Below are 11,929 nucleotides of genomic sequence, written 5' to 3'. Positions count from 1 at the left end.
ACACGCAACAACCCACAACCCCACCTACAATGTTAGGTGTGGATAAAGAAATATATATCCCCCAGAGTATACCCTCTTACAGAACAGCTACAATACAGAATATTGGGGATGCAGCTGTAAAAAGATCATAACAGAGTAACAGTATTATACACACACACAGCCCCACCTTCCACCACCCTGTGTCCTGGAGAAAATCTTGGAATTTCCACAACCAACTGCGGATTCCTGGGTTGGAAATCCTCCCCGACTTTTAACCCCTTAAGGACACATGACGTGCCTGACACGTCATGATTCCCTTTTATTCCAGAAGTTTGGTCCTTAAGGGGTTAAGGTGAGGCACCCTAAGGCAATATTATCCAGAAACCGCTTATGCGTGCATTCATACTTGTGCATTGCAGCATCATATAATATGGTGTTACACTAGGATGGGAATTTTTATTTTTTATTTTTTTTACAGCTTCATCCCCAATATTCTTTATATTGTAGCTGAATACAAAGTTAGTTAAATGCACGCTTTTACTAAGAGCACACAAGCAGTCACCTTCATTTAAAAACACATGTAAAGCAATGTATGCACAGGTTTTCAATGAAAATGTTTTAGTGAATGTAAAAATGATAAAAGTCCTTATCCGGCTATTCTTTAATAAAATCACTGTCTTACAAAAAGTATTGCTGGTTTTTATAGGGTGCACACAAAGTAAGTTAATTTACAAGGAGAGGAATTGCAGCTTTTTTTTTTTTTTAAGGCTCACTAAGCAATATGCATTTTACAAGCAAAGAACGGGTAACATTGTATATGAACACTTGCCGCCTCCTCCTCCTCCTCATTCTCCGAAGATGCTTCATTTTCGGAAGAAGGTTCAGTTTCTTCACCCTCTTCACACGAGAAGTCTATAAACTCTTCCACTTCTCTGCGGGATGACTGTGTACGACTGGGTGGCGTAGAACGATATCTCCGACAGGGGACGTCACAGTTCTAGGGAACGTTAATACTGGTTTATATCTACCATGAAGTAACAACCCTAACCTCCCTTTAAATGGACACTGTATACAATTATAGCTAAAGGTATGCTCATTCATAAAATATTTATCCCAGATTCCATTACCATAAACTGTAAAATATGAAGGAAACAGGTTTAATTCATTATTTCCTGTCAGCAGAAACATTTCAGGAAAATGTCTCAATAGTCTTCTCACCTTGTCCTGAAAATCATATTTTCTCTGCTTGGTAAAGGTTATTTTCTCTTCATTTCCCTTGGCAATTCTAAATTCTTCCTGTTTCCTATAGGCAGCAGGGACACCAGCAAAATATCTTTAGATTAGTACTTCTTTGTATAATTAAAATAAATGGTATAATTGTTCTTTCGTTATTTTGACACATTGGGCAATCAAACCATTTAAACTTTTTGTCTGTTTCTTAGATTGTGTAAACATTTAACAGTACCCTCAGCACCATAACTTAATGTAGTGGTTTTGGTGCATAGATTGTATAATTGACATGGACTAGCCAAAACATTACTGTTTCTAAAAAATGCCAATGTCTACATTTGTCTGAGAATATCGAGCAGCTGTCAGTCTGAGTGCACCGAGAGGATCTTCCTTTTAAAATAACATGCTGTTTAGGTTAAGGAACCAGGGCACCTTCCCAGGTTAAGTAATCAAACCATTTTTAAATAGTTTGGGTTTGCTAGGCATAGGCCAACTCCCCCAGGAGAGCCACAAGCTCCCTGCTATTACGCTCATTCAATAAGCCAGCCCTGCAACTGCAGAGCTTAACTTAAATGATCTTACAGAAGCTTATTGCACAAGACTTCTCAATCTCCTAGAGGCTGTGGCTAGCAGGCAGTGGACCCCAGATAAGTTATTAAACGGTTTGACTACTTGCCCTATGAATCAGGATAATCCTGACACCATAACTATTACAGGGCGTGTAGTGGTTTTTGAAGGTCTAATTACCGTATATACTCGAGTATAAGCCGACCCGAATATAAGCCGAGGCCCCTAATTTTATCCAAAAAAACTGGGAAAACTTATTGACTCGAGTATAAGACTAGGGTGGGAAATGCAGCAGCTACTGGTAAATTTCTAAATAAAATTAGATCCTAAAAAAAATATATTAATTGAATATTTATTTACAGTGTGTATAATGAATGCAGTGTGTGCGTATGTGTGTGTGTATGAGTGCAGCGTGTGTGTATGAGTGCAGCGTGTGTGTATGAGTGCAGCGTGTGTGTATGAGTGCAGCGTGTGTGTATGAGTGCAGCGTGTGTGTATGAGTGCAGTGTGTGTGTATGAGTGCAGTGTGTGTGTGCATGAATGCAGTGTGTGAATGCAGTGTGTGCTTGGCCGGTGCAAGGATATTTGCCGCCGTAGGCAAAAAATTTTTTGCCACCCCCTCCCCCCCCCCATATGTCCTGACTTCCCCTCCTCCTCCCTCAGTGGTCCTTACCTCCCCACCCCCGTGTTCCTTCACCCCCCCCCCCCCCCAGTGGTCCTGACTCACCCCTCCCCTAGTGGTCCTTACCCTCCCCTCCCCTAGTGGTCCTTACTTCCCCCTCCCCTCCCATAGTGGTCCTTATCCCACCCCCTCCCTCTCATAGTGGTCCTTATCCCCCTTCTCCCTCCCATAATGTTCCTTATCCCCCCCCATCCCTCCCATAGTGGTCCATATACCCCCCCCCCTCCCTCCCATAGTGGTCCTTATACCCCCCTCCCTCCCATAGTGGTCCTTATACCCCCCTCCCTCCCATAGTGGTCCTTATACCCCCCTCCCTCCCATAGTGGTCCTTATCCCACCCCCTCCCATAGTGGTCCTTATACCCCCCTCCCTCCCATAGTGGTCCTTATACCCCCCTCCCTCCCATAGTGGTCCTTATCCCCCCCCTCCCTCCCATAGTGGTCCTTATCCCCCCCCTCCCTCCCATAGTGGTCCTTATACCCCCCCTCCCTCCCATAGTGGTCCTTATACCCCCCCTCCCTCCCATAGTGGTCCTTATACCCCCCCTCCCTCCCATAGTGGTCCTTATACCCCCCTCCCTCCCATAGTGGTCCTTATCCCACCCCCTCCCATAGTGGTCCTTATACCCCCCTCCCTCCCATAGTGGTCCTTATACCCCCCTCCCTCCCATAGTGGTCCTTATACCCCCCTCCCTCCCATAGTGGTCCTTATCCCCCCCCTCCCTCCCATAGTGGTCCTTATACCCCCCCTCCCTCCCATAGTGGTCCTTATACCCCCCCTCCCTCCCATAGTGGTCCTTATACCCCCCCTCCCTCCCATAGTGGTCCTTATACCCCCCCTCCCTCCCATAGTGGTCCTTATACCCCCCCTCCCTCCCATAGTGGTCCTTATACCCCCCCCTCCCTCCCATAGTGGTCCTTATACCCCCCCCTCCCTCCCATAGTGGTCCTTATACCCCCCCCTCCCTCCCATAGTGGTCCTTATCCCCCTTTTTTTTGTTATTAATTTTTTTTTGTATTATTATTTTTTATTTTATTTATATATTTATTTTTTTTCGTCCCCCCTCCCTGCTTGATATATGGCAGGGAGGGGGGCTCCTTCCCTGGTGGTCCAGTGGCAGTTCAGTGGGGGGGAGAGGGGGGCTGGCAGAGCTGTAACTTACCTGTTCTGCAGCTCCTGTCAGCTCTCTCCTCCTCTGCGCCGTCCGTGCAGCTCCTTCTATCAGCTCACACTGTAAGTCTCGCGAGAGCCGCGGCTCTCGCGAGATTTACACTGGGAGCTGACCGAGGTGCTGAACGGACGGCGCAGAGGAGGAGAGAGCTGACAGGAGCTGCAGAACAGGTAAGTTACAGCTCTGCCAGCCCCCCTCTCCCCCGGTCTGTATTATGGCAATGCAAATTGCCATAATACAGACAGTGACTCGAGTATAAGCCGAGTTGGGGTTTTTCAGCCCAAAAAATGGGCTGAAAAACTCGGCTTATACTCGAGTATATACGGTAGTATTATCACACACAGCATGTTGATACCAGAGTCTGCAAATGAAAATTATATATATATATATATATACATACATACATACATATATATATATATATATACATACATACATACATATACATATATATATATACACACACACACACACACACACACATACATATATACACACAGACATATACATATATACATATATATATATCCCTTTACATGCATTGTTAAATAACACATTAGATGGAACTCATAAACTTTTCCCCCTCCCAAAAAAAGCCATCATACTTGTAAACGGGGAAGAGTATTGGTGGCACCACCACCCTACATTTCCAGGCCAGGAGATCTCGCTCAGTTGCAATCTGACTTCGTGGGGAATTCTGGTGCATCTGTCGAATACCTTCAACTTGACCACTGCGACGTAGCCCAATATTAGCAGGAGAGAAAAATCCTAGAAAGAATACGTTAAAATAGACGAAAACTGAAGATATGGAACTTAACAGCAATCTAATAACTTTGTTGTTCTAGAATCTAGAGTAACAGTGTGAAAATGGGTTAAATATATATATATCAATATAAATAAATATTTAATCCAAGCAAATACACACATTTAATTGGATTTTTTATTTACCAACATTTCCTTCTTGTAATTGGGGGTAAATACATGAGAAAATGTATTACGGATAAATAAATATCCCCCTTTTCTCATTCACAGAGGGCATGAACTCACATATTCTGACTCCCCATCTGATATTCTTTTTGAATACCCTGCTTGAGCTTACATGCCTTCCCTTCTTTCTTTACCGTTTTCTTATAGATACATAGAAAATCTTTTTCCTTTTTTTTCACTTTTGCTGGTCAGTTTTGACTCTGCAGTTTATATTTATACCATAATATTTGCTTACTTTTACATTCTAGCGAATCTTAAAGCCATATAGCATGTTGTCACTGAAATCTGCTTCCAAATAAGTACAGCAGAAATAGATGTTGCAGATTAGTATACTTGATATATAGTTTAAACATAGTTAAGATATTTGACAGCACACATTGATGCTGCCCATTGGGACAGCACCAATAAAATTAAAATCCGCAGAGGTATTCGTGTGAAATATTCATGAAAAGGCACCAGGTGCTGCAGTAAATGTAATATGGTCTTTATGCCAATGCTAAAGTATTGGGAGCACAAGTTTAACTGCAATGACTATACCTCTTCTTGGCATTTCCTCCATTTGTGGTTGCCTGCTAGCACCAGGGTCTTGCTCCAGACCTGGCCTCTGTTCCTGTGATCGCTGTAATGCTCTTATCATACCATCAAGAACACTTGCATCTTGGTTCTGCTGATCGTAGTTTGTTTGCTGGCTGATTACCTGCTCCACCACGTCTCCATTACCTGCACAGAACAACACATGGCGTTTAACCTGAGAAGTGCGATGAAAACAATCAGTACAGTTGTCTGCTTACTAGACAGTGGATTGCAGTAAATTTAAAACCAAAATTTCAAGTGGAAAAGAAAAGCAGTCAGAATGTAGATGTGCAAAAAAATTATTTTAAGTGATTTTGCCTGTATAAAATTCCTGTTAATCATTAAACAAATGGATACTGAAAATACATTCTAATTAACATTTCTATTAAGTCCGTTTGAGAAAGAACCAAAAATTTGGAATCCGTTCGTTCTACAATTGCCAGAAATTTTAGAAAAAAATCTAGGATAATCATCCAGACCTGGATACAGACCCAGTTGGATTTAGGGAATTAAATTCAGCAAGTACAAACGTTTGATGTTCCATATGAGGGTAACATAAGCACAGACAAAGGTAATGTAAATGAATGTTCAATATTTCCATTTCGGACACAATTCAGGGTCATTCTGAGTAGATTTTAAATTTCAAGCTAGATCAGTCAAACTAAAACCAAAGCTGAAAATTTTCAAGTTTGGTTATTTTGACCTTGAATTTGAAATTTACTTTAGTAAACAACCCTGAAAGACAAGAGATGTACAAATCCCTTTTGCACATCAATTCTCCATATTCATCATAGTCACTGTTCATAGCCAGTCCTCTGTTTGTGGAGGTAAAGGTCCCAGAATTATTTTGTAGACTGAAAAGAAAGACTGGAGAAAAGGCTAAAATTGCATCTTAAATAAAGATAAAATATTAACGGTCCTCTTCTGTAAATGATCCAGTGAAGTAGTTGAGGAAATTAATAAAAATCAAGAACCACAATGCAAAAAAAGAAATGGCGAGAAGTACGTATAAGAGGATGAAATTAGGCAAAAAACAAAAACATAGAATAGCGTCTAAATTATTAGAGAATCATTGCCAAATGTTTTAATTGTTTTTACAGTCAATTCTTACTAGTTTCAACATATCCCAACTGAGGAACCAAATGTTTGTCTGCACAGTTTTCACGCCCAGGTACAAGACGCTGATATTTTGGTGGATGAGGATTTCCGTCTACATCGACGAGAAACGGTGGTGGCATGAGGTGAGGAGCCTGCTGCGTCTGTTCGTCTATGACCCAGTTATATTGATCACGACACAGCGGCCTGTAGTCAGTGTGGAAAAACATTTGATCTGGAATCTAGGGACAAAAAATTGGAGTTTTTTCTGTCAAAGTTTGCTAATCCATCATGAACTGCCCTCTTCATTTTGGAACCCTTTATAAATCATATAGGTAATACGCAATTCTAACAAAGCCTGAAGATTTCCAGGCACCATTACCACTTCAATTTTATGTGTTGTGTGTCATCAATCCTTGGGAAAAGAGGCCAATTTATCCCAGAGAAAGCCCCCCCCCCCCCCCCCCTTTTTTTTTTTTTTTTTAAATGTGTCATGATAAGCAAAAAGGATTACACTTGCAACAGCCTATTGCTATAAAGAACAGGAAAGAGTTTATTGGGTAAAGCTGTCCTATACAAATTTAGAATTTTTGTTTTTATTTGTTTCTCCCATATTGAGAAGCAACCTATCAGTTAATGCTCCCATGATATGAAATCAAAGTGGATATTACCTTGAAATGAAAGGAAAGAAAAACACTTCTTTACTACACTCTACAGCAAGTAAGATAACCATTTTATTTATAACCGCTGCAGTTTCTGGCACAACACAATATAAAAATAAAACACTACAAAATAAAGGGACAATCCCTGGTAAAATTATAACAATAAGACAGACCTTTTCATATCTTTTAGTGCAACCAAATCCAAATATCAGCAGATGTCCATGGGAATCTGTACTGGCTATGTGTTGTCCATCAGCAGACAATTTACAGTCCAAAATGGCCCCATGTCCCTGGCCTTCAATCTAGAATAGAAGAAAAAGGTTAATGTCACCGGAATTGTACACAATGCAGAGTTCCGATCTAGACTAATAAGTCAATTTATAGTATTCGCTTATATTGACAATATTTCATGGGCCTGCGTATCAAAACCATCAACGGACATTTATGGTAGAGCAATAGAGAATGCTCACCTTGTAGTCCTCGCGGCACCAATCCCTGTGGTGCTGGTCTCGTCTCCTTGGCTGAGATCATCAATCTTCATGATCTCAGACAATCCAATACTTTCCCACGGTAAAAGCATTAGGGGTGCTAGTGTACAGGTGTGGCAAATAGCTACGTTGACCAATCAACTTCTCATAGAGATATACTGAATCAATGCACCACTATGGGGAGAATTTAGTGCCTGTGAATAGGCCCTGCAGAGATTGCAGGACAGCCAAGAAGTCCCTCCTTAGTAATAGCCACTAGAGGTGGACTTAGCAGTGCGAACATTGTTTTTTTCTCTAAAAAGGCAGCATTTACACTGCTAACCCTGCAGGGACAGGTTATAAGCCCCAAAACCACTACAGAGCTACTGTACAGCTATTGAGCTGTAGTGGTGCTGGTGAGAGTCCATTTGCAGTGAAAGAATCAGATCAATTCAATCTCACATATCTATCTGCCTTATGTCCTAGAGTAAAGTTAGAATTAGAAGTAGAACTTGGGTTAGAATTAGACTGACATCCATACAGATTAACAAGCTTTAGGGTTTCATGTAAAGTTACAATATACCCCCCAGTGGGTATACACAAAGTGAAGGGGGAGGATTTAAAGTATACCAACAAAATGCTCTTACCGCATTAAAATAGCTTTTTATTCTTACGCCCTTTGTAACATCCCATATAGATATCTTGCCATCGTATCCTGCAGATAACATGATCCTGTAATCAAACGGATGAGGTTCCAGAACATAAATGTCATTTTCATGACCCTAAATGGAGGCAAATAGAACATTTTTAGATTACTTAAGAGTACATAAATACAACCGGATGGTTTATTTGTTTTCCCTTTGAAGCACTTCAGTGAAAAATACTGCAGAAAGAAAGCCAATATAATATTAAAAGGGGTACTTGAGGCTGAAGTTTCCATTTTTAACCAAATTAGGTCAGAAAGTGATTCAATCATGATGCTCAAAATGTTATAGAAAGGCTAAGCTTATCCCATAAATCCCAGTACAGCAGTGTTGTAATGTTCTGGGAGTTGAGGCTTTCCCTGTTGTTCTACTGCCGAAAGTCAAACTACAATTCCCAAAATGCTAAACCATGATATCCAGGACAGCTGTAATATTACAGCAAAAACAAACTGTGCAAATTGGGATAGGAGAGGCAGAAATGATGGGCTTATTGAGAAAACCTATGGAGAAAACTTTTAAAAGGAAAACAAAAACACATATATACAGCAACCAAAATGTGGGTGCCTGAAATGTCCCTTTAAGTAGATCTGCATAGCAAAGACTGTCACTATAACTTAACAATTGTGTTTCCTGCTGGAACAAATATGCTTGACGGCTAAAGAACATTATGTTCCTATCCCATCTGTCTGCAATCTGTTAAACCCTAAACTAAAGATACTCAACTTGTGAATGGGTCTAAAATGATCGATGTTCACAGTATGGCTGCAGTGCTATTTGTGCACAGTGAAAATCTAGTGTAGCAATAATAGAGGAATATAGATTTATAAACATAACTAAGAGTGGGTTACCACTATCAAAATCCAGAAACGGTATATACTGGCTGATTACATTGTATACTGTATTCAGGGCGATTGTCTCTCCCCACTGTTCTTGAAACAATATTTTTATAAACCATCAGCTATGCAGCTTGTGTACACACCACCCTTAACTTACCGGCAGAATATGCAGCAGTTTTCCACTGTGAGAGTCCCAGACCTTCAGCAGATAAGAACTGGTGGCAGTGACAACAAGGCTGTCTGAGATATTCCATGTGAGCATTAAAACCTTTGGCTTAGAGCATCTGTCTTCCACGTAAGCAGAGCTGGATAGAAATGACCACCATTTTATCATACACTATAGCCAGTACTTTGTATATTATTTAACCTCAGCATGACAATACAGGGTTAAAGCAGCAAAAGCTTTAAGGAGGATCTGAATATCAATGCAAACCAGATGACAAAAATATATTCCAACAATACATTCATACGGTAAACCATTATTTTACACAGTTATTGGAAATAGTAGTCCCAACAAAAAAATGCAACTAAAATCACGATTGGCTGAAGTTAACCATAGATAATTAAATTACAATATAATAATGATAATAATAATAATAAATGTAACCAGCAAAGGTACATTCAGATTACTCTGGTTTTCAAGAACGTCCTGGGGATGTTACTATTACCCAATTTAATGGTGCTCATTTTATCTACCTCGGAAGGCTGAGTCAACCCTGCCGGGATTTAAACCTGCGACCCATGGTTATATATAGGCAAGAGGAAGAAAGGGGAGAAAAAACTTTTTTTTAAAAATTAAAAAAAAAAAAAACTTTCCGTTTCCCTACACCCAGAAATTTCAACTTCAGCACTGTGCAAATTAGACTGAGCCAACCCTGAGAACCTTCGTAGCATCCTATGACAGTGCTGAACATGTTATTAATCCTAACATAGCACTGGGTAAACAAGTGCGTTTTTGTGATCAAATGCAGTTTACTGGATCTACATGGAGCTTGAGGCAAACTCCTCCCTAACCAGGAAGTGACCCGTAGCAATTTCACTCATCATTTAGTATAATAGCAACTGCTCTGGCGGTTGACATTGATAGAGCATATCAATGTGCACCAATCTGCCAGGCTTAGATCTGTACATGCGCGGTTTATGGCTTGGCTCTCCTGGCAGGGGAGAGAGCCAAGCCCAAGGTACATATTGCTTGAACAAATTGGGCAAAACGGATATAAAAAAAAAAATATAAAAAAAATTAGTATTGCGGGGGCCTGCCCGATCTAAAGTGATGTATTACAGCTGCAGTTCGGAGCCACTCTCAGAGCGGAGAGTAGGCTTCGGTGCTCCAAGAACTTTCTTTGCAATGATGCAGAGTTGTTATGGTTCTTAGAGTGACAATTTAGATGTGGTTTAAGAAGCAAGGTACTTTAAATCAGCATAATGAGATTTACAAACTACACTCTAAAAGACTAGAATCCTGCCAAAAAAAAAGTACTCATACAGTCAAAAAAAAACAAAAAACACCACAAGTATGGCTGGTTTGATTCCTTGTGGGACCTTCAACACATTAAGTAAAAGTAAGCTAGAGGGTACACATAGCTACCTTTCATTCAGCAGTTGGGCCATGTCAAGCAAGAGACTATTCCATTCCTGCTTTTGCAGATACCAGATTCTAACAGTACCATCTTTGCTGCCACTCAGAAACCTTGGAGAGAGAAAAAAAAAAGTTAAAAACAGAAATTAAATAAACCAAAGCCATAGTCTACAAAGGTTGACTGTTTTCTTACTGCAACAACTTATCAAATGTTAAAGGGAAACTATAGCGCTAGGAACAAAAAGGTGTATACCTAGCACTCTAATCACTCCCGCCTCCCCCACGGTCCCGCTGTAAGGGGTGTAGAAAAAAAAATAAACTCACTTATCTATAATAAATATCTGAGGCGCTTTCCATTTAAGGTTTTAAAATATATAATGAGTTATAATTTTAACACCATGATTAAGCGCACAAAACTGGTAGAAACTCTCAAATTAAAGAGCAGAGTGTTAAAAGAATGTATTTGTAAAATGTTACTCTGCAGAATGTTCTTACAGATAAGAGTATTGTCCTGAGGTATATGAAGCACTCTCTTTATGATTCCAAAGTCATATAGTCCACACCATAAATGTAGTAGCCCCTTGTAGGTTCTTCAGGAGTTCCGGGGTTATGATTCAAATAGCCATCTATAGTTATTAGAGCTTAAAATGGTGTAATAACATTGGGTGAGAAACTACCATATACACCCTATGTGGATCTCTCACCTTATTACAGTGCACTTGCATATGATCTGTACTTCCAATAGTGTAACACTGTTTGTATAGGGGTTAACAACACTCCCTATGTATCCTGCTCACCTGGTGCCGGGACTTGAACTGGTCCCAAAGTATATCACACTGTATAGACAGAGTGAATCTCCAATAATATACTACACTTTGTTAGTTTCTAAGAAAATCAAAGTAAAATAAAACAATATAGTAACAGCAAAAATCTGTTAAACAGGCTCACAGTTCATGGGGTAGTTTTGAATGATTGCTGACGGGTACACCGAAGCTACTAGACCTTCCTCTCCACCGAACGCCAGGTACGTAATGTCGGCACCAGGTGACTTACACGTTTGGCCTGGGTTGGCTTTCTCAAAGTCTGTTGGTGCCGAGTGCCGATCTCTATTAAGTACTACCGTGATGATGAGTAATTTGCAGCGTTACAGCTGCAGATAATCCACAATGTTTAGTTCTGGTAATTTACATCTACGAGGATTCGTCCCACATCTTAGGAGTGGTATCTGGCAAATTGGTTAACTTAAAAAGTAACATACTTCAACATAAGAATAAACCTATGAATATTACAATAAATACAGAACAACCCTATAAATCAATGTGACATAAATAACTTAATTTTCCAGCCATATAGCAGCAATTTGATCTGGAGTTAAAGGGATACATCTCTTAGTTTCT

At 40.3% G+C, this 11,929-nt stretch overlaps 1 protein-coding gene across 1 annotated transcript in view; it reads right to left on the bottom strand.

Annotated features, from left to right (window-relative positions):
* Window positions 1-473: 473 nt before the first annotated feature.
* Window positions 474-11,929, bottom strand: part of LOC134602399 (bromodomain and WD repeat-containing protein 1-like) — a 45,869-nt gene continuing 34,413 nt past the window's right edge. The window contains exons 13-21 of the mRNA XM_063447250.1: window positions 10,542-10,643; window positions 9,111-9,258; window positions 8,061-8,195; window positions 7,120-7,248; window positions 6,301-6,526; window positions 5,154-5,336; window positions 4,235-4,397; window positions 1,198-1,282; window positions 474-976 (exon numbers count right to left, since the gene is read on the bottom strand). Coding sequence (XP_063303320.1) covers window positions 752-976; window positions 1,198-1,282; window positions 4,235-4,397; window positions 5,154-5,336; window positions 6,301-6,526; window positions 7,120-7,248; window positions 8,061-8,195; window positions 9,111-9,258; window positions 10,542-10,643 — 1,396 coding nt within the window. The 3' untranslated portion in view covers window positions 474-751. The remainder of the gene's footprint in view (window positions 977-1,197; window positions 1,283-4,234; window positions 4,398-5,153; window positions 5,337-6,300; window positions 6,527-7,119; window positions 7,249-8,060; window positions 8,196-9,110; window positions 9,259-10,541; window positions 10,644-11,929) is intronic.

The sequence above is a fragment of the Pelobates fuscus genome, chromosome 1, assembly GCF_036172605.1.
Source record: "Pelobates fuscus isolate aPelFus1 chromosome 1, aPelFus1.pri, whole genome shotgun sequence".
In the NCBI taxonomy this organism is placed as follows: Eukaryota; Metazoa; Chordata; class Amphibia; order Anura; family Pelobatidae; genus Pelobates; species Pelobates fuscus.
The sequence above is the reverse complement of the archived record's forward strand: the minus strand, read 5'-3'. Positions and strand labels throughout refer to the sequence as shown.